Below are 24,150 nucleotides of genomic sequence, written 5' to 3'. Positions count from 1 at the left end.
TAGAAGCTTTAGCGCAACAAGTAACAGATCATAATTTTATAGCATTATTATTATTCTATAACATGCTAATAATTTTTTTGTGATACCATCTTTTGATATCATTAGAGTTGATGTCAGGTATATGTCTCTAGCTATTTTAGCTAGAAAAGCTTTATGGCTTAAAACCTGGAATGCTGATATGTCTTCTAAGTCAACTTTGCTTTCCCTTTCTTTCCAGGGTAATAAATTATTCGGTTCTCAGTTGGATTCTATTATCTCAACTGTTACTGGAGGGAAGGGAACTTTTTTACCAAAGGATAAAAAATCTAAGGTAAATTTAGGTCTAATCGTTTTCGTTCCTTTGCTCACAATAAGGAACAAAAGCCTGATCCTTCATCCTCAGGAGCGGTATCAGTTTGGAAACCATTTCCAGTTTGGAATATATCCAAGCCTTATAGAAACCTAAAGCCAGCTCCTAAGTACCCATGAAGGTGCAGCCCTCATTCCAGCTCAGCTGGTATGGGGCATATTACGTTTTCTTCAAAGAAATTTGGATCAATTCCGTTCACAATCTCTGGTTTCAGAACATTGTTTCAGAAAGGTACAGAATTGGCTTCAAGTTAAGGCCTCCTGCAAAGAGATTTTTTTCTTTCCCGTGTCCCAGTAAACACAGCAAAGGCTCAGCATTTCTGAAATGTGTTTCAGATCTAGAGTTGGCTGGAGTAATTATGCCAGTTCCAGTTCTGGAACAGGGGCTGGGGTTTTATTCTATCTCTTCATTGTACCAAAGAAGGTCAATTCCTTCAGACCAGTTCCGGATCTATCAATATTGAATCGTTATGTAAGGATACCAACATTCAAGATGGTAACTGTAGGACTATCCTGCCTTTTGCTTAGCAAGGGCATTTTATGTCTACAATAGATTTACAGGATGCATATCTGCATATTCCGATTCATCCAGATCACTTTTAGTTTCTGAGATTCTCTTTTTAGACAAGCATTACCAGTTTTGTGGCTCTACCGTTTGGCCTAGCATCAGCTCCAAGAATTTTTTCAAAGGTTCTCGGTGCCCTTCTGTCTGTAATCAGAGAACAGGGTTTTGGTATTTCCTTATTTGGACGATATCTTGGTACTTGCTCAGTCTTCACATTTTCGCAGAATCTCATACGAATTGACTTGTGTTGTTTCTTCAAGATCATGGTTGGAGGATCAATTTACCAATCAGTTCATTGATTCCTCAGACAAGGGTAACCTTTTTAGGTTTCCAGATAGATTCAGTGTCTATGACTCTGTCCTTGTCAGACAAGAGAAGTTTAACATTGATATCAGCTTGTCAAAACCTTCAGTCACAATCATTCCCTTTGGTAGCCTTATGCATGGAAATTTTAGGTCTTAGGACTGCCGCATCGGATGCGATCTCCTTTGCTCGTTTTCACATGCGACCTCTTCAGCTCTGTATGCTGAACCAATGGTGCAGGGATTGCACAAAGATATCTCAATTAATATCTTTAAACCGATTATACACCACTCTGACATGGTGGACAGATCACCATCGTTTAGTTCAGGGGGCTTCTTTGTTCTTCCGACCTGGACTATAATCTCAACAGATGCAAGTCTTACAGGTTGGGGAGCTGTGTGGGGGTCTCTGACGGCACAAGGGGTTTGGGAATCTCAGGAGGTGAGATTACCGATCAATATTTTGGAACTCTGTGCAATTTTCAGAGCTCTTCAGTCTTGGCCTCTTCTGAAGAGAGAGTTGTTCATTTGTTTTCAGATAGACAATGTCACAACTGTGGCATACATCAATCATCAAGGAGGGACTCACAGTCCTCTGGCTATGAAAGAAGTATCTCGAATTTTGGTTTGGGCGGAATCCAGCTCCTGTCTAATCTCTGCGGTTCATATCCCAGGTATAGACAATTGGGAAGCGGATTATCTCAGTCGCCAAACGTTGCATCCGGGCGAATGGTCTCTTCACCCAGAGGTATTTCTTCAGATTGTTCAAATGTGGGAACTCCCAGAAATAGATCTGATGGCTTCTCATCTAAACAAGAAACTTCCCTGGTATCTGTCCAGATCCTGGGATCCTCAGGCGGAGGCAGTGGATGCATTATCACTTCCTTACAAGTTTCATCCTGCCTATATCTTTCCGCCTCTAGTTCTTCTTCCAAGAGTATTCTCCAAGATTCTAAAGGAATGCTCGTTTGTCCTGCTGGTAGCTCCAGCATGGCCTCACAGGTTTTGGTATGCGGATCTTGTCCGGATGGCCTCTTGCCAGCTGTGGACTCTTCCGTTAAGACCAGACTTTCTGTCGCAAGGTCCTTTTTTCCATCAGGATCTCAAATCCTTAAATTTTAAGGTATGGAGTTTGAACGCTTGATTCTTGGTCAAAGAGGTTTCTCTGACTCTGTGATTGATACTATGTGACAGGCTCGTAAATCTGTATCTAGAGAGATATATTATAGAGTCTGGAAGACTTATATTTCTTAGTGTCTTTCTCATCTTTTTTCTTGGCATTCTTTTTGAATACCGAGAATTTTACAGTTTCTTCAGGATGGTTTAGATAAAGGTTTGTCCGCAAGTTCCTTGAAAAGACAAATCTCTGCTCTTTCTGTTCTTTTTCACAGAAGGATTGCTAATCTTCCTGATATTCATTGTTTTGTACAAGCTTTGGTTCGTATAAAACCTGTCATTTAGTCAATTTCTCCTCCTTGGAGTTTGAATTTGGTTCTGGGGGCTCTTCAAGCTCCTCCTTTTGAACCCATGCATTCTTTGGTCGTTATATTACTTTCTTGGAAAGTTTTGTTTCTTTTGGCCATCTCTTCTGCCAGAAGAGTCTCTGAATTATCTGCTCTTTCTTGTGAGTCTCCTTTTCTGATTTTGCATCAGGATAAGGCGGTGCTGCGAACTTCTTTTGAATTTTTTACCTAAGGTTGTGAATTCTAACAACATTAGTAGAGAAATTGTGGTTCCTTCATTATGTCCTAATCCTATGAATTCTAAGGAGAAATCATTGCATTCTTTGGATGCTGTTAGAGCTTTGTAATATTATGTTGAAGCTACTAAGTCTTTCCGAAAGACTTCTAGTCTATTTGTCATCTTTTCCGGTTCTAGAAAAGGCCAGAAAGCTTCTGCCATTTCTTTGGCATCTTGGTTGAAATCTTTATTTCATCATGCCTATGTCGAGTCGGGTAAAATTCCGCCTCGAAGGATTACAGCTCATTCTACTAGGTCAGTTTCTACTTCCTGGGCGTTTAGGAATGAAGCTTCGGTTGATCAGATTTGCAAAGCAGCAACTTGGTCCTCTTTGCATACTTTTACTAAATTCTACCATTTTGATGTGTTTTCTTCTTCTGAAGCAGTTTTTGGTAGAAAAGTACTTCAGGCAGTGTTTTCAGTTTGAATCTTCTGCTTATGTTTTTCATTAAACTTTATTCTGGGTGTGGATTATTTTCAGCAGGAATTGGCTGTCTTTATTTTATCCCTCCCTCTCTAGTGACTCTTGCGTGGAAAGATCCACATCTTGGGTAGTCATTATCCCATACGTCACTAGCTCATGGACTCTTGCTAATTACATGAAAGAAAACATAATTTATGTAAGAGCTTACCTGATAAATTCATTTCTTTCATATTAGCAAGAGTCCATGAGGCCCGCCCTTTTTTGTGGTGGTTATGATTTTTTTGTATAAAGCACAATTATTCCAATTCCTTATTTTATATGCTTTCGCACTTTTTTCTTATCACCCCACTTCTTGGCTATTCGTTAAACTGAATTGTGGGTGTGGTGAGGGGTGTATTTATAGGCATTTTAAGGTTTGGGAAACTTTGCCCCTCCTGGTAGGAATGTATATCCCATACGTCACTAGCTCATGGACTCTTGCTAATATGAAAGAAATGAATTTATCAGGTAAGTTCTTACATAAATTATGTTTTTACCTCAGGCAGAAATTAGAAGAAGAGTTTTGCCTGAGGTTTTTGATGATCTTAGCAGTTTGTAACTAAGGTCCACTGCTGTTCTCACACATAACTGAAGAGTATGGGGAAACTTCAGCTGAGGGAACGGCCTGCAGAATTAACTGCCCTGAGGTATGTTCAGTATATTTTTTTCTAGAGGATGATAAGAACTAGAAAATGCTGACAGTGCCTGATATATTTAAGGTAAGCCTGATTGCAGTGATTTAATAATGACTGGCATAATGCTTGCAGTAAAGGGTAATATTCATATTACTTTCTATTATGGCTTAGTATGTGAAACGTTTGCATATATATAAAGAACGTTTTTTTTACTGAGGGTGATAAATCTTTATTTGGGGCTAGTTTTCCACATGGCTGACTCGATTTCTCCTAGGAGTTGTTATTTATGGCCCTTTCACTTTGAGTGCATGGTGGGAGGGGCCTATTTTCACGCTCTAATTTCGCAGTTGTTTTTACATTCTGAGACATCCAGCTTCCCTGAAGGAGTTCCCTGACATATTGGACCTCTGTAAAGGGTTTTTGTGCCTACAAAAGTTGTTTTATGGGAAGGTAGGAGCCACAGTAGAGCTGTGGCAGTTTGCTTGTGACTGTTATAACGGTTTTTACCGTTTTTTTGTATGGAAGTAATCGGCTTAATGGTAGCGGCAATGGACATAGTGCCGTTTGCCCGCCTACATCTCAGACCGCTGCAACTTTGAATGCTCAGTCAGTTGAATGGGGATTACACAGATTTGTCCCCTCTACTAAATCTGGATCAAGAGACCAGAGATTCTCTTCTCTGGTGGCTATCTCGGGTCCATCTGTCCAAGGGTATGACCTTCCGCAGGCCAGATTGGACAATAGTAACGACAGATGCCAGCCTTCTGGGCTGGGGTGCAGTCTGGAACTCCCTGAAGGCTCAGGGCTCATGGACTCAGGAGGAGGCACTCCTTCCGATAAACATTCTGGAACTAAGAGCGATATTCAATGCTCTTCAGGCTTGGCCTCAGCTTGCTGCGGTCAGGTTCATCAGATTTCAGTCGGACAATATCACGACTGTAGCCTACATCAACCATCAAGCGGGAACAAGCAGTTCCCTAGCAATGTTGGAGGTTTCAAAAATAATTCTATGGGCAGAGGTTCGCTCTTGCCAGCTATCAGCTATCCATAACCCAGGAGTAGAGAACTGGGAGGTGGATTTTCTAAGTCGACAGACTTTTCATCCGGGGGAGTGGGAACTCCATCCGGAGGTGTTTGCACAGTTGATTTAACTTTGGGGCAAACCAGAACTGGATCTCATGGCGTCTCGTCAGAACACCAAGCTTCCTTGTTACGGATCCAGGTCCAGGGATCCCAAGGCAGCGCTGGTAGATGCTCTAGCAGCGCCTTGGTCCTTCAACCTGGCTTATGTGTTTCCACCGTTTCCTCTGCTCCCTCGTCTGAATGCCAAGATCAAGCAGGAGAGAGCTTCAGTGATTTTGATAGCACCTGCGTGGCCACGCAGGACTTGGTTTGCAGATCTGGTGGACATGTCATCCCTTCCACCATGGAGTCTGCCGCTGAGGCAGAACCTTCTACTTCAGGGTCCTTTCAACAATCCAAATCTAATTTCTCTGCGTCTGACTGCTTGGAGATTGAACGCTTGATTTTTTCAAAACGTGGGTTCTCCGAGTCGGTCATTGATACCTTAATTCAGGCTCGAAAGCCTGTCACCAGGAAAATCTATCATAAGATATGGTGTAAATATCTTCATTGGTGTGAATCCAAGGGTTACTCATGGAGTAAAGTCAGGATTCCCAGGATATTATCTTTTCTCCAAGAAGGATTGGAGAAGGGATTGTCAGCTAGTTCCTTAAAGAGACAGATTTCTGCTCTGTCTATTCTTTTGCACAAGCGTCTGGCGGATGTTCCAGACGTTCAGGCGTTTTGTCAGGCTTTAGTTGGAATCAAGCCTGTGTTTAAACCTGTTGCTCCGCCATGCAGTTTAAATTTAGTTCTTAAAGTTCTTCAAGGGCTTCCGTTTGAACCTCTGCATTCCATAGATATCAAGCTTTTATCTTGGAAAGTTCTGTTTCTGGTAGCTATCTCTTCGGCTCGAAGAGTTTCAGAGTTATCTGCCTTACAGTGTGATTCCCCTTATCTGATCTTCCATGCAGATAAGGTAGTTTTGCGTACCAAACCTGGGTTTCTTCCTAAGGTGGTATCTAATAAGAATATCAATCAGGAGATTGTTGTTCCGTCACTGTGTCCTAATCCTTCTTCAAAGAAGGAACGTCTATTACATAATCTTGACGTGGTTCGTGCTTTAAAGTTTTATTTACAAGCTACTAAGGATTTTCGTCAAACATCTGCATTGTTTGTTGTCTACTCTGGACAGAGAAGAGGCCAAAAGGCTTCAGCAACTTCTCTTTCTTTTTGGTTAAGAAGTATAATCCGCTTAGCTTATGAGACTGCTGGCTAGCAGCCTCCTGAAAGAATTACAGCTCATTCCACTAGAGCGGTGGCTTCCACATGGGCTTTTAAAAATGAGGCTTCTGTTGAACAGATTTGTAAGGCGGCGACTTGGTCTTCGCTTCATACTTTTTCTAAATTCTTCAAATTTGATACTTTTGCTTCTTCGGAGGCTATTTTTGGGAGAAAGGTCTTACAGGCAGTGGTGCCTTCCGTTTAAGCGCCTGCCTTGTCCCTCCCTTCATCCGTGTCCTATAGCTTTGGTATTGGTATCCCACAAGTAATGGATGAATCCGTGGACTGGATACACCTTACAAGAGAAAACAAAATTTATGCTTACCTGATAAATTTATTTCTCTTTCGGTGTATCCAGTCCACGCCCCCCCCCCCCCCCCGTCATTTTAAGGCAGGTGTTTTTTATTTTTAAACTACAGTCACCACTGCACCCTATAGTTTCTCCTTTCTCTTGCTTGTCTTCGGTCGAATGACTGGAGGTGGCAGTTAGGGGAGGAGCTATATAGACAGCTCTGCTGTGGGTGATCCTCTTGCAGCTTCCTGTTGGGAAGGAGAATATCCCACAAGTAATGGATGAATCCGTGGACTGGATACACCACAAGAGAAATGCATTTATCAGGTAAGCATAAATTTTGTTTTTACTACACAAACGTTTGGCAGATGTTACAGACGTACAGTCCTTCTGTCAGGCTCTAACCAGAATCAAGCCTGTGTTTAGACCAATTGCTCCACCCTGGAGTTTGAATTTAGTTCTTAATGTTCTTCAAGGGGTTCCATTTGAACCCATGCATTCCATAGATATTAAGTTGTTATCTTGGAAGTGGGAATGGTTTGTAGTGGACAGCGCCAAAAAATAAATTCCTTGCTCAACTTCTAGAAAACGACCGTCCAATACGGTCGTTATAAGTTATAACAAGAGATAGAAAGAATTTAGAAGGAGCGCCAAACAGGGAGGCTATAGTACTTATGATGTTTAAATGTGATAATGAGTAGTTAATGGATTAGCCAATAGTTCATTAAGAAATGAATGAATCACTCAGAAGTATACATTTTTTTAAATATATATTTGATACAATAAACGATGAGTTCAGATAGAAATAATGTGTATATATATATATATATATTATCGGGTTATCAAACACAAATTAGATACATAAATTAGGAAAACATCTGCGCATGTCCTTTTGTATCTACCATAAAGTGTGGAGGACTTACTTGTACTGGTGTGAAGAGCATGGCTTTTCCTGGCATAAGGTTAAGGTTGCCAGAATTTTAACTTTCCTCCAAGATGGACTGGAGAAGGGCCTATCTGCTAGTTCCCTGAAGGGACAGATATCGGTCCTGTCGGTGTTACTGCAAAAAAGATTGGCTGAGCTTCCGGATGTGCAGTCCTTTGTTAAGACTCTGGCTAGGATCAGACCCGGGTCTAGATCTGGGACTCCGCCTTGGAGCCTCAATCTTGTTCTTAGTGTTTTGCAGCAGGCTCCGTTTGAGCCTATGCATACTGTTGACATTAAATTGTTATCTTGGAAGGTTCTTTTTTTGTTGGCTATTGCCTCTGCACGCAGAGTTTCTGAGATTTCTGCTTTGCAATGTGATACCCCTTATCTTTTTTGTCATGCTGATAAGGTGGTTTTATGCACTAAATTAAGGTTCCTCCCTAAGGTGGTGTTGAATCATAACATTAATCAAGAAATTGTTGTTCCTTCCTTGTGTCCTAATCCTTCTTCAGCAAAGAAACTTTTTCTTCATAATCTATATTTGATACGTGCCTTGAAGTTCTATCTTTAGGCTACAAAGGAATTCAGACAATCTTTCTCTTTGTTTGTCATCTATATAGGGAAACGTAAGGGACAGAAGGCTACTACGACTTCTCTATCTTTCTGGTTGAGGAACGTCATCCGCTTAGCTTATCAGACAGCGGGACGACAGCCTCCTGTGAGGATAATGGCTCATTCCACTAGAGCAGTGGCTTCCTCTTGGGCTTTTAATAACGAAGCCTCAATGGATCAGATTTGTAAGGCGGCTACCTGGTCCTCCTTATACAATTTTTCTTAATTTTACAAGTTTGATGTGTTCGCTTCGGCTGAAGCAGCTTTCGGGAGAAACGTTTTTGCAGGCTGTGGTGCCCTCCGAATAGGGTCCGCCTCTTTTTTTCTGTTCTTACTTGCTTTAGTATACTGTCTCTATTAAAGGGACACTCAAGTCTAATTTAAAATTTCATAATTCAGATAGAGCATGCAATTTTAAACAACTTTCCAATTTACTCCCATTAAAAAAATGTGCAATCTTTTTTTATATTTACACATTTTGAGTCTTAAGCTCCTACTGAGCATGTGAAATAATTCACAAAATGTACGTATGTGCATTTGTGATTGGCTGATGGCTGTCACATGGTGCAGTGGGAGTGGAAATGGACATAACTTTGAAATTTGTCAGAAAAAAATCTACTGCTCATTTGAAGTTCATACTAAGTGCTATTGCATTGTCGTTTTATCATGCATTTGTCGATTATGCAAATCTACTGTATTCACTGGTTCTTTAAGTCTCCATTGTTTTATATGCATCTAAAAATCAAGCTTTAACATTCACTGCAGAAATATGACCGCAATGCACAGATTACCTTTAAAAAGTATTTTTGGATGTCTTATTTCTAATCTAGTATTACAACAAAATATTCTTTACGATGATGTTTAAAATGTGTATTTATTCATTTTAACCCTGCCAGCATTTTGCTATGTGATTTACTGGTAAATATGAGAAAATAACCCCTTATAAGCTAGCGTTCACACACATGCATCTATTCACATGAACCTTCCAATTACTACTTTAATTCATTTTCTCAACAGTAAAGAATTTGGTTCTGCAACAAAGCTAAAAGCTTTTTTGGCATCTGCAGCATGTGTACTGTCCAGTAATCCTGTATAAGTGACATATTTACAACCTCTAATAAATCTTTTAGGTTTGTCTTTGTGTTCCATTAAGTTGAACGAACAGATTGAATATATATGGCCAGTATTTTAACATTTTTGCCAACTGTGAACATCAAAGCCTATCAATGATTTTGAGTATGAAATATTATAAATTAGAATGAACTGCTTCTATTTTGACTTGTCACATTGGGAATAATAATGGTTCTGAAAAATGGAAATGTATATTTTATACGAATATCCTTAGCCAAGCAATATATAAAATATTGGACAGAACTATACAGTAATCCTTTTATATTATCATTCAGTTTATGAATGTTCAAGTTATATTAATGGTAGGCTGTTTTCAAACTGATTTTCCTACCTTTATCATTCAAGATTAATGACAAAGAGCTTGGTTCTTAAAAACCTAATTTTTATTTTGCTTTTTTTTACTATCCGCAGAATCCACTTATCTCCCTAATTTTTTAAACCCTTTGTTGATTTTGTAGACAACAGAAGTTATTGAAATATAATATTTCTATAGATTATCAAGTGCTCCAGTTACCAATTTTCTGCCGCATTTTACATATTGCATTTATTATCAGATGAACTGTATGCTGTTAACCCCTTAATGACCACAGCACTTTTCCATTTTCTGTCCGTTTGTGACCAAGGCTATTTTTACATTTTTGCGGTGTTTGTGTTTAGCTGTAATTTCCCTCTTACTCATTTACTGTACCCACACATATTATATACCGTTTTTCTCGCCATTAAATTAACTTTCTAAAAATACCATTATTTTCATCATATCTTATAATTTACTATAAAAAAAATTATAAAATATGAGGAAAAAATGGAAAAAAACACACTTTTTTTAACTTTGACCCCCAAAATCTGTTACACATCTACAACCACCAAAAAAAAAACATGCTAAATAGTTTCTAAATTTTGTCCTGAGTTTAGAAATACCTAATATTTACATGTTCTTTGCTTTTTTTGAAAGCTATAGGGCCATAAATACAAGTAGCATTTTGCTATTTCCAAACTACTTTTTTTCAAAATTAGCGCTAGTTACATTGGAACACTAATATCTTTCAGGAATCCCTGAATATCAATTGACATGTATATATTTTTTTTTAGAAGACATCCCAAAGTATTAATCTAGGCCAATTTTGGTATATTTCATGCCACCATTTCACCGCCAAATGCGATCAAATACAAAATATCGTTCACTTTTTCACAAATTTTTTCACAAACTTTCGGTTTCTCACTGAAATTATTTACAAACAGATTGTGCAATTATGGCACAAATGGTTGTAAATGCTTCTCTGGGATCCCCTTTGTTCAGAAATAGCAGACATATATGGCTTTGGCATTGCTTTTTGGTAATTAGAAGGCCGCTAAATGCCGCTGCGCACCACACGTGTATTATGCCCAGCAGTGCAGGGGTTAATTAGGGAGCTTGTAGGGAGCTTGTATGGTTAATTTTAGCTTTAGTGTAGTGTAGTAGACAACCCAAAGTAATGATCTAGGCCCATTTTGGTATATTTCATGCCACCATTTCACCGCCAAATGCGATCAAATAAAAAAAAAACGTTAAATTTTTCACAATTTTAGGATTCTCACTGAAATCATTTACAAACAGCTTGTGCAATTATGGCACAAATGGTTGTAAATGCTTCTCTGGGATCCCCTTTGTTCAGAAATAGCAGATATATATGACTTTGGTGTTGCTTTCTGGTAATTAGAAGGCCGCAAAATGCTGCTGCGCATCACACGTGTATTATGGCTAGCAGTGAAGGGGTTAATTAGGAAGTTTGTAGGGAGCTTGCAGGGTTAATTTTAGCTTTAGTGTAGAGATCAGCCTCCCACCTGACACATCAGACCCCATGATCCCTCCCAAACAGCTCCCTTCCCTCCCCCACCCCACAATTGTCCCCGCCATCTTAAGTACTGGCAGAAAGTCTGCCAGTACTAAAATAAAAGCTTTTTGGGGGGTATAGGTTTTTTTTTTTTTAAAAATAATAATTATTCTGCTGTATAGGACCCCCCTTAGCCTCCAACCTCCCTGATCCCCCCCAAAACAGCTTTGTAACCTTCCCTATCTGCCTTATTGGGGCCATCTTGGGTACTGGCAGCTGTCTGCCAGTACCCAGCTTATACAAAAAAGTGCTTTTTTTTCTTAAGTTTTTTTTTTTCTGTAGTGTAGCTTCCCCAAACCCCCCCCCACCACCACCACAAACCCCAACCACCTCATTGATTGTTTTTTTTCTTCAGTTATTTTAAACTGATTGCACCTTTTTCTGTAGTGTAGCGGTTCCCACCCGCTCCCTCCCCGTGCACGCTCCTGCCCCCGCCCTCCCGTGCACGCGCGCGCGTCCGTGCGCGCCCCCGGGCATCCCCGCCCACGATCCCGCCCCCCTCCACATCTCCAGGGCCATCGATGGCCGCCACCCGCCTCCCGGTAATGCTCCCACCCACCAACGAAGGAAGCCACCGATCTCCGGTGCAGAGAGGGCCACAGAGTGGCTCTCTCTGCACCGGATGGCTTCAAAAGGTTATTGCAGGATGCCTCCATATCGAGGCATCACTGCAATAACCGGAAAGCAGCTGGAAGCAAACAGGATCGCTTCCAGCTGCTTTCCACACCGAGGACGTGCAGGGTACGTCCTCAGGCATTAACTGCCTTTTTTTTGAGGACGTACCCTGCACGTCCTCGGTCGTTAAGGGGTTAAACAGAAAAAATATAAAGTGGCATTCCTCCTTAGTAGACAGAACCCTATATTACATTAATTATTTCTTCTGTTGTTAAAATTACTTTGTACTGTAATATTTTCTTCCCTTCAATGTGTTCCCAATAGTTCATTATACCAGCTTGAATCTATTAAATTGTTTACTAGGAGTTCCTTTACCTTTATTTTGACATTTGTAATAGCTGTCTTTTTCTGTTGTAATCACTAACTATACGGATATGAATACTGCAGTATTCTGTATTAAAAAAACCTATGTAAACAAGAAATTACTAGCAGAAATCAACCTCCCATGTGCTTAACATTTTGTTTTCAGTTGCTCTCTTTAAGAGGCCGATGATCTAAACCTCTCTGCTCTGGGAAGATTATTTAAGAAGTCTAGTCAGTACTGCAAGGTCCTTCAAACTAAAAGTGATGGCAGATTAAACAGTCTCAGTACATCTTAATAGTAAATGTGTATTATTGTAATGCAAAACTGCTGGGGGGGGGTTGTAAAAAAAATATTATGCTAACACTTTAAATTATATACTTATATTGTTGGGGTTCTTTTTTTGGATCCTCCGTCCTAATTTCGCTTCCTGGTCTGTTTCTTTGTAACGTAGATAGTGGTCCCAAGAGGAATGCGTGGTCCCAAGAGTAAGAGCATTGCAAGGCTAGCTAAACGCATGCGCATATTGGAAAGTTGTTTTTGTTTCGTTGTTTGTCTTTTAAAGCTGAGTGCCGTATGGCTAAGTAAATGATTGGATTACGTCAAAGATGGAGGAGAAAAAAGTACTTTTAACAGAGGCGGGCGGAGTGGACTATTAGAAGACAATAAAAAAAGTTAAAAAGCTAAAGATATATGCTATATTAGCTAACAGATAAGATTATTCTCAGAAAAACAAAGATTTTTTCTGATTCCTCTCTGAGTTTTCAATAATTAGCACTTAAAGGGACACTGAACCCAAATTTTTTCTTTCTTTATTCAGATAGAGCATGCAATTTTAAGCAACTTTCTAATTTACTCCTATTATCAATTTTTCTTCATTCTCTGGTTATCTTTATTTGAAAAAGAAGGCATCTAAGCATTGTTTTGTTTCAGAACTCTGGGCAGCACTTTTTTTATTGGTGGATGAATTTATCCACCAATCAGCAAGAACAACCCAAGTTGTTCACCAAATATGTATGGGCCTGCATCTAAACTTACATTCTTGCATTTCAAATTAAGATACCAAGAGAATGAAGAAAATTTGACAATAGGAGTAAATTAGAAAGTTGCTTAAAATGTCATGCTCTATCTGAATCACGAAAGAAAAAATTTGGGTTCAGTGTCCCTTTAAGTATTGGCCTCAGCCAATTTAAATGCACGTTTACTGCAGTAAAAAGAAACCTATTAAGGGAAAACCAGTTACGGTACAATTTTGCTTTAATAACGACATGCATTTTGTAATCGTTATTGAGACAAATTTTTCCTTTGTCAGGGGACTAGTATTTTTGTTTCAACAAATCAAATTCTACTTTTTTGTTTCAACAAATCAAATTCTACTTTTTTGTTTTGCTTTGCAAATTTTGTTGTATTACATTTTTATGATGATTAGTGTATTGATTATCTCACTTAAAGGAACACTAAACACCTTGTAATTACAAGATAGTTCTGTTATTTTCCTATGGACTAAAATATACTATCAGCCAAGTGTAAACATATTAAAAACTGTCAACTTGTTTGCTGTAATTGTTTATCAGTAGCTATACAACTACCATTATTTCTTATTTGGATGACCAATCAGGATTTGATACTAGAGTAGACAAGGTTACCTACGTTCATTATGTTATCAAAAGCCTGCATCGTTTTGCACTTGCTTATGTAATCCCCTCCCCCTGCTGAGGCCAGTTTGGCACATATATGTAGCAGGATTAGCTTTGAGCACTCTGCAGTTGTGCATTTCCAGTTCTGATGCTTCGAAAAAACAACAGATTACAGAGATAAATTATAAGGGGGTAAGATAAATAATGAAAGCATATTGCAAAGTTGTTTTACTATACCTAATTGAACATTTTATATTGCAATCTCAAGTTGTTTGTTTTTCCCTTTAAGTGTAATTTACACTGAACAATAGAAATAGGGGTTTTCCAAAAAGAAATTGGTTTTGTTCGTAATAAGCTCCATAAATTAAAACAAAATGTTTGCTTTGCACACCAGCTTTTTCCTTCTCACTGGTATGCCCATGTGCTTTTGTAAGAACTAATTTATTTCATGATAATTCATGAGCTAATAAATATTATTAATTACAGCCTGACTGTTCTATTTTGTTTTACAGGAAAGAATTAGAAGCTATATGAACAGAATCAAAGAAATGACAGACCGTAAGAAAGCAGCCAGACTTGACAAAGGGGCTGCACAGCGATTTATCAAACACGCACTCTCTGATCCCGCCCCTGAGGAAGGCACCCCACCAAAAATAAAAAACAAATCCAAGATGAAGAAAAAATAAAATTTTTAGTTGTTAGACATTTCATTGCTCTTTTTTAACAATTTAAAACTGTGATTCAACTATTCTGCTCTGTATGTTTTTCATCGAATTTGTAACTAGTTGGCTACAATTTAAGAGGAATGTTTTAGAGCATAGGGATGTGTGGTTTACATTTGTACCTATTCAAAAGTTTTTGTAATTTTTGTCTGTTGCTGCCCACATTAAATTAAACTACAGTTGAATACAAATCTAGTCCTGGTTTATATATATATATATATATATATATATATATATATATATAATTACTGTCAACTTTTATCATTTTTGAGTAACTCTAAACTTTACTAATGGTACACCTTGCAATTACAATTTTTTTTACACATTCTTCCAGTAGATTAAAATATCAGATTCTAAACGTCATTAGAGTAATACCTCGCTTGCTGCAATAGTTTTTTCAGTGGTCAAACTCCAGTCAATACTTTCCAGTTTACAAATGACAGTGCCACTGTTATTATGTTAAAGGGACAGTATACACCAATATTTATATAACTGGGTGTAATAGATACTACTATAAGAATATGCACAGATACTGATATAAAAATCCAGTATAAACCCGTTTAAAGTCTTACTTAGAAGCTCCCAGTTTAGCTCTGTTGAAAAGGTTAGCATAAACACTCACTGAAAGTGTCTGTATAGGAAAAAGAGCAGACATTTCCCCCTTCCTCTGCATATGAAAAGACCCTTTACACAAATAAGAGCAAGTTGGAGGAGGTATACATCAGTATACTTCTAAAACTTTGGGGCTTGGTTAGGAGTCTGAAAATCAGCGCAATGTTATTTAATAATAAGCAAAACTGTATAAAAAAAAAACTAAAACCTGTATGGGCTATATAAATGGATCATCTACAAAACATTTATGCAAAAGTGTATAATGTCCCTTTAACAAAATCTCCATTATTTATCTTCAGTAGAAATCATAAAATAACACAGTGCAGATTAAGGAGAGATTGCTGCAAGGTTACGCTTGTGAAACAGTGTTAAAGCCCAGTGATTTTAGGGCGGCATGGAAACGTCCTAAAGGCGTCTAGTGGTTACATTTCAGAAAACAGGAGCAAAATGAATAAAAGCCTATTGCAATGTTGTTTTACTATGCACAATCAAGCATTTTATATTAAACACATCTGTTTCATTGCAGTAGCTAATTATTACAAACACTGATGCCATTGAATGCTTTATAAAGTATAACATTGTTACAAACATTGTTGCAAACACTGCTGCCATAGATTGCTTAAGACACGTCCACACTCCTTTCGGCCTACCTAGTTTTATTCTTCATCAAAGATCACCAGGAGAACTAAGGACATTTTATAATGGAAGAAATTTGGAAACTGCATGCTCTATCCGAATCATAAACATTTTAATTTGACTTTACTGTACCTTTAACTATTTATGCCACAGGATGTTGTATGGTTTCTGGGATAACTTTGTTTATATCGTATTTGTTTTTGGTTATTGAAAACTTCTTTTGTACAAGGTTATCTGAATTCTGGCTCAGGATAATATGCCAGTAGGAATTAAATTGCAGTTGTGCAGATTACATCCTTACAGGCCTTTATTCCAAGCCACTGGAAACAACTCTAGTGAGGCAAAAACCCTATTGCTATTCTTTTCCATGGATCCTTAATATAGGTGTTTCACTTGAAATGTGACTTTGTTATTTATAGACATTTTGTGGCAAATGGATTGTTTCCTAAAATATTTTACATTAAAAATTGACGTGAACTTGGTGTCTTTTAACCACTAACTTTAAACCCAGGGTTGCAATATTTTACATACAAATGACCATATTATCTCATAGTAAACCAACAACAGAGTTAGGATCACTAAATTCTTAATCATTTTGGATCGCCATATGGTAATGTTTTTTATTATTTGTTTAATCTGTAAAGCAGTGACCTCACCTTGACATAAAACCATCCCTTTGTAAAGCTGTTCTCCATTTTAGATATAGAAGGAGTTAAATATAATGACAAACAAAATTATTGTGATAATGGTTTAGGAGCTTAAATATTTTATGGAAAAAGGGAGTTTTGTTTGCATAAGTAATTAATTACTGTGTGCATTGATTGTGATAGTAATTTAAACATCTGTGAGATCAATAAACATCTGTGAGATCAAAAGTGGGGGAAAAATAGAGATAAGATATTTGTTAAAGTGCTGAAGTGCTCCCTGCTTACAAAAATAAAGATTTATGCATTAAAAACTGCAGTCATTAATGTTCTCTTCATTTATTATTTCAACTTTGTGCTTTATTCATAATGAAGATGACAAATAACTGCTCTTTCATTTATTATTTAATATTATATCTCTGGGATTACAAAATAATTTATTTTCCTTAAAATATTGATCTTCATTGTTCAAAATGAAAAGAAAGCTAAAAATATAGATATTCCTTTTATAATATGGTGAGTTTTCACAAGATAGTCGCATGTGGGATTACACTCCAGTCCACTAGGAGGAGTAAAAAGCAGCCCTACATACAAGAGCTTTAATCACTCAGTCAAATTATTGCCTCCAAAAATAGAATGATGTGAATTCTGAAGTGTTGACTCGTAATGGATCTGAGACCCAATTTCTCCCTCAGAGTGTTTACGAAGTAAAGAGGAGAAGACTCCCAGTGTGGAAATGTCACAGGCCTCTCTAATTTAATGCATTTATGTCAAATCCCCTGATCTACAGTGTGCTGCTCCTTGTGAGATCCTTTGCACTATGCTTGCTCTACCTTAGGTGGGTCCTCTGCTGAAAACATCTACAAAGTCATCTGCAGCCGAGTCAAGCACAGATAAAGGTGCTGACCAGTAAGTACATTATACCTTTATGACCCATTGCCTATTAGCATGAACCTATAACACAATTCACATAGCCTGGGGACTTACACACACAGCACAACTTATTTCTGCAGTTTAAGCACTTTTGGGCATCTTTTAATTTTATTATCCCTTTAACTATCTATTGTGGGGATAACTAGCTTCTATAATTAATTTGTACAATGCTTACCTCCTTTGCCTACAAAATGGAGTTAAAAGGTGCAGCTCAGGTCTCTTTTTCAGGACAATTGTCAGGGAAAATTCACCATTTTGATTTCATATTAATCACACATGGCTGTACTATATTATGCAGGTGTAAAACTGATCAGGTTTATTTACTTATATATTCAGATAGGCATATACATATTAATGTGTAGCTATTAACTAGTGTTGCTTGTCAATATATAATTGCATACATTGAAGTTTTGTTCTTTAACACAATAGATTAATATTTAGTTATTATATTCACAGCCCCAACATAGCTGCATGATTCCTATCATATTATTGGTGTAAATATCCACAAATATCACCTTGTTATTTATTTATGGATCTAGTGAGTCTCTTTTATAAACATTAGTGGGATTCGAACCTTGGTTAACAGCCAAATAGAGTCGGCAAATATTACAGAACTGGTACGTCCATAATTTTGGCACTAGCTGGGGCAATTTAAATAACAGTGGCAAAAAAAGGCTTCATATTCATTTTAATGAAAAACGTCCAGTCATTTAATCAAAGAAATCGATATTTTGCCACTGTTATTTTGATTTTACCAGCTAGTGCCAAAATTAATCAAACAAAACTACAATAAATTTGAATATGAAGCCTTTTTTTGCCACTTATTTAAAATTGTCCCATGACACTATGAACTATCAGTGTTTGCGGGATGCAGTTTCCTGCCCACTGCGGGACTGACAGCTCTGTCCCGATGATTTGTTTGATTAATTTTGGCACTAGCTGTGACATCTAAATAACGGTGGCAAAATACGGATTTGTTTGATTAAATGATTGAACATTTTTCATTAATATGAATATGAAGCCTTTTTTGCCACTGTTATTTAAATTGCCCCAGCTAGTGCCAAAATTACAGACGTACCAGTTCTGTAATATTTGCCGGCTGCTGCAATGAGCGCATGCATGCTCTCTAGTATATTTACAAGTCTATTGTAGATAGTGAGCGCATGCGTGCACAACTGCCTTTGCAAGTTTTTTTGTAGGCTTGACCGTAGGTAGGGAAACGTAACGCAGTAGGAGAATATTACAGAACACCGGCTCCTTAACTTTCATTCCTGCTTTTCAAATAAAGACACCAAGAGAACGAAGAAGAAATTGATAATAGGAGTAAATTAGAAAGTTGCTTAAAATTGCCTGCTCTATCTGAATCATGAAATAAAACATTTGGGTTTCATATCCCTTTAAGAGTTTTCCATACAATGCACCCTCACCCACAAAAGGAGGGACAAGGGGCATAAACATGCGACACAAGAGGGGCCACACAGAGCATACACGATGACCGCATCCTGTCCAGAGGAGATTGAAGGCTAAGCTGACAAAACAGACAAGTCATAATAATGGCGAGAGTGGGCCCAGGGGTACCCTAAGAGGATCTTTTTACACTAAACCCTAGTGAAGGATCAAACAATATTAACCCCTTAATGACCAGGCATTTCAGACTAAAACTTCACCAAAAGACCAGAGCATTTTTTCCATCACTACATTTAAATAGAAATAGAGCCTTTTTTTATATTTACCTATCAAAACTATGTATTTTGTTTTTTAGTAGACAACCCATAGTATTGATCTAGGCCCATTTTGGTATATTTCATGCCACCATTTCAGCGCCAAATGCAATCAAATAAAAAAAATTAACTTTTTCACAAACTTTAGGTTTCTCACTAAAATTTACAAACAGCTTTTGCAATCATAGCACAAATGGTTGTAAAAGCTTCTCTGGGATCCCCTTTGTTCAGAAATAGCAGACATATGACTTTTCCATTGCTTTCTGGTAATTAGAAGGCTGCTAATTGCAGCTGCGCACCACACTTTTATTATTCCCAGCAGTGAAGAGGTTAATCAGGTAGTTTGTAAGGTTAATTTTAGCTTTAGTTTTAGATTACCCACCCTCCTGATACTTCCCACCTCCTGATCTCTAATTGATCCCTCTCAAACAGCTCTCTTCCTTCCCCCACCCCCCAATTGTCACCCCCATCTTAAGTACTGACAAAGTTTGCCAGTATGAAAATATAAGGCTTTTTTAAATATATATTTTCTGCAGTGTAGGATTCACCCTTAACCTTTCTGATTCCCCCAAACAGCTCTCTAAACCAACCCCCTCTACCTATTGGCTGCCATCTTAGGTACTGGCAGCTGTCTGCCAGTAGCCAGTTTGCTATCATTTTTATTTATTATTTATTTATTAACCCCCCTATAACCCCTTATTACCATACCCCTTTTCCCCCTCCCAGATCGCTTTTCCACCCTCCAGCGATGGGCCGCCCACCCGCCTCCCTCCTTACCCTCCCACCAACGATCAGCACCACCACTGGCTGATGCAGAGAGGGCCACAGAGTGGTCCTCTCTGCATCTGTAACTGCAACTCTATTTCTGCAGTGCCCCACTCGTGGGGCATGCAGAAACAGCGCAATCTCATTAATTTTAGCGAGATCGCATCAGAGAGAAGCCCAGGACTGCAGCGTCATACAGGGTACTACAATGGTGATTAAGGGCTTAACGACCAGCGTCATACAGGATACGGCACTCTTCGTTAAGGGGTTAAGTATGAAATAAACCCATATGAAAAAGTTTTGTTAATATGATTTTATGCTCTTTACATTTATAGTCAAAGTTTTTTTATTTAATCAGATGAGTTAATCAATTCTAGTTTACAGTCACAAATGTTTTTTATTTTATTTTTTTATTTATTTTTTTATTAGAGTTTATTAAAAAGGACAGTCTACTCCAGAATTTGTATTGTTTAAAAAGATAGATAATCCCATTATTACCCATTCCCCAGTTTTGCATAACCAGCACTGTTATATTAATACACTTTTTACCTCTGTGATTACCTTGTATCTAAGCCTCTGCAGGCTGCCCCCTTATTTTAGTTCTTTTGACAGACTTGGATTTTAGCCAATCAGTGCTGACTCCTAGGTAACTCCACTTGGGTGAGCATAATGTTATCTATATGGCACACATGAACTAACACCCTCTACCTGTGAAAACTGTCAAAATGCCCTGACATAAGAGGCGGGTTAGAAATTAGCATATGAGCTTACCTAGGTTTAGCTTTCCACTAAGAATACCAAGAGAACAAACAAAATATGATAATAAAAGTAAATTGAAAAGTTGTTTAAAATTGCATGCCCTATCTGAAACATGAAAGTTTAAATTTGAGAAGACTGTTCTTTTAAGTTGCAATTGTACATAAACACCAAAAAGAACAGTTTTGCAATAATATTGTAAAATACATGAACAAAATTGAAGCATGTTTACGCCAATTTGTATTCAGAAAAGAGGATTGAGAAAAGAGAAGAGATCATGCAAATGGACGAGAAACAGTGGTCAATAGTCTACCCATTCTATGCAAGTGGATTCACCTATAAAACCTTTTAAAAAAAATATATTGATGTGCAGTAATATAAATTATTCCTCAAGTAAGAGGAGTATTATTTGTATTTGTTATGTAAATAATCCTCCCAAATAAAGACCCTTTCAAAATTAAACTCTTTGCGTAGTTCTCTATTATAAATATTTTAAAGTTAAGTTCTCATATTTCGGCAGATATGGAGGCCTTCATAGTCTTCTTAAATTTTTTAGCGCACCACCTAGACTGGAAATATGAAAAGCAAACGTATCTTCTGTAGAAAAGCTATGTAAACTGGATACAATATCAATAATTAATCTCAGAATGGGGGTAGGAGTGAAACAGATTTTTTTATTCTAAAAAAGCTGCAGTGGACATACATTCCTTCATCAAAGTCTGGTGAATATCTAAAATCAAGCTTTAGTCATTTATTATTTATCCCAGGCAATTTATTTACTTTGCTGCAAACAAAATAACATGTTAAGTCATAGGACAGTTTATAAACATGATACCTTAGTCCAGGAAAACAAACACTGTTGTCAAAGATTGGTTTGAATGGGGTTACGGTCCGGTTACATACCCTTAGAAGACCCTCCCCCTGCCTTGACATATGCTCATATGTTTATCATATGTTTGATACAATATTATTCAGTTACATAAACTAAAAAGTCTCAAAGTAAACATATACAAAAAAATTGGAGAAGCAGCATTTTCACTGTTTTAGAGAGCTTAATAGATAACAAGCTAAAGATGGGTGCACAATGCAGGGCAGCAGCTTCAAAGGCTAATAAGATACTAGCATGTATTAAAAGAGGCATTGATTCAAGGGAGGAAAGCATAATTCTGTCACTATATAAAGCCCTGGTAAGACCTCACCTTGAGTATGGAGTGCAGTTCTGGGGACCGATCGCAAAAAAAGATATTGCAGAACTAGAAAAAGTTCAGAGAAGGGCCACAAAGCTAATAAGGGGATTGGAGAAATTAACCTATGAGGAGAGGCTAGCCAAATTGAGTTTGTTTTCTTTAGAAAAAAGGCGCTTGAGAGGTGACATGATTACTTTATATAAATATATTCAAGGCCCATATTCAGAGATGGCAGAAGCTTTGTTTATTCCTAGAAAATTGTTTCTGACAAGAGGTCACAATTTAAGGTTGGAGGAAAGGAGATTTAATCTCCTGCAACGGAAAAGTTTTTTCACTGTAAGAGCAATAAAATTGTGGAACTCATTACCAAAGGAGGTAGTGAATGCCAATACCCTAGATACATTTAAAAATAGTCTGGATACATTTCTGTATATAAACAAAATTCATGGATATGATTGCTAGTATTAAATGAGTCACCTTTTAGTGGGGTTATTTAAACTTAACTGGAGTTTTTTGTAAGTATTTTAGATTTGTATAGGTTGAACTCGATGGACTTCAGTCTTTTTTCAACCTTATCTACTATGTTACTATGTTAAAATGCTAAAATGTTTGCTAGCTCTTCATTAAAGGGACTGTCTAGTCCAAAATAAACTTTTATGGTTCAGATAGAGAATGTAATTTTAAACAATTTTCCAATTTACTTTTATCACCAATTTTGCTTTGTTCTCTTGGTATTCTTAGATGAAAGCTAAACCTAGAAGGTTCATATGCTAATTTCTAAGCCCTTGAAGGCCGCCTCTTCTCTCAGGGCATTTGACAGTTTTTCACCACTAGAGGGTGTTAGTTCATGTGTGTCATATAGATAACACTGTGCTCACCCACGTGGAGTTCAGTTGAGCCAGCTCTGATTGGCTAAAATGGATGCATGTCAGAAGAACTGAAATAAGGGGGCAGTTTGCAGAGGCATAGAAGCAAGGTAATAACAGAGGTAAAAAGTGTATTTATATAAATGTGTTGGTTGTGCAAAACTAGGGAATGGGTCATAAAGGGATTATCTATCTTTTTAAACAATACAAATTCTAGTGTAGACTGTCCCTTTAACAATGTATTAAGATATATGGTAAGAACACTAGGCAATAGATAGTAATAGTTAAAGATAGGCTACATTACAGTTTATGGGGTATATTTATCATAGTGCGAGCGGACATGATACAATGTAGCGTATCATGTCTGCTGCACATCGATAAATGCCAACAGCATACGCTGTCGGCATATATTATTGCACCAACAGTTCTTGTGAACTGCTGATGCAATGCCACCCCCTGCAGATTCATGGCCAATCGGCCGCTAGCAGGGGGTGTCAATCAACCTGATCGTAAGTAGGAATAAAAGGCCTTGTTTTTTTAAACAGTTTGCTTTACAAGTAGCTATGTGAATATTCCAGTGATAGAATCTCTAAGCTATGTTAGTACAGTATATTAGGTTCTCTTATTTTCTCCTTTTTTATTTTAAACTGTTTGCTTTGTGTAATTTTGTTTCGTAATCCTTTTTTTTCCATACGTGCATTGTGAGTATTTATTTTTTTCACAATAATTATTAAAGGGACACTGTACCCAAATTTTTTCTTTCGTAATTCAGATTGAGCATGACATTTTAAGCAACTTTCTAATTTACTCCTTTTATCAAATTTTCTTCATTCTCTTGGTATCTTTATTTGAAATGCAAAAATCTAAGTTTAGATGCCGGCCCATTTTTGGAGAACAACCTGGGTTGTCCTTGCTGATTGGTGGATAAATTCATTCACCAATAAAAAAGTGCTGTCCAGAGTACTGAACCAAAAACAAGCTTAGATGTCTTCTTTTTCAAATAAAGATAGCAAGAGAACAAAGAAAAAATGATAATAGGAGTAAATTAGAAAGTTGCTTAAAATTGCATGTTCTTTCTGAATTACCTTATGAAATTTTTTGGGTACCGTGTCCCTTTAACTTTTGCCTTTGTCTAATATTTGAACCTCGTTACCAAAGGGACTTTTATAAAATAGTATTGTGTTTTATATAGATTTTAAGCAAATTAGTCTGGGTTCTCCTAAGGAATTCCCATATCATAATCCTAAATGATGGCAACAGACATAGTTTAGTGTGAGTTAAAAGGGAGTTTGGGGCATTTCTGAATCTAGTTTAGACTAGAGAGAGTTTTGTTAACAATTGCATCCACTAAATTCACAGACTTGCCTGGAGTGGCTTGGCTGTGATAACATGGTTAAAGTTGTTTAGCTTGGTTAGCCCTTTATTTCTACCAGGGATGTGGGAAATAATGTGTCACTCAGGC

The 24,150-nt window shown here is 37.5% G+C and overlaps 1 protein-coding gene across 1 annotated transcript in view; it reads left to right on the top strand.

Annotated features, from left to right (window-relative positions):
- C1D (C1D nuclear receptor corepressor) overlaps positions 1–16,774 on the top strand; it is a 107,131-nt gene extending 90,357 nt beyond the window's left edge. The window contains exon 5 of the mRNA XM_053712107.1: positions 14,359–16,774. Within this exon, the coding sequence (XP_053568082.1) occupies positions 14,359–14,532 (174 nt within the window). The 3' untranslated portion in view covers positions 14,533–16,774. The remainder of the gene's footprint in view (positions 1–14,358) is intronic.
- The last annotated feature ends 7,376 nt before the right edge of the window (positions 16,775–24,150 follow it).

This window comes from Bombina bombina, chromosome 4 (genome assembly GCF_027579735.1).
Source record: "Bombina bombina isolate aBomBom1 chromosome 4, aBomBom1.pri, whole genome shotgun sequence".
Classification (NCBI taxonomy): Eukaryota; Metazoa; Chordata; class Amphibia; order Anura; family Bombinatoridae; genus Bombina; species Bombina bombina.
The sequence above is the reverse complement of the archived record's forward strand: the minus strand, read 5'-3'. Positions and strand labels throughout refer to the sequence as shown.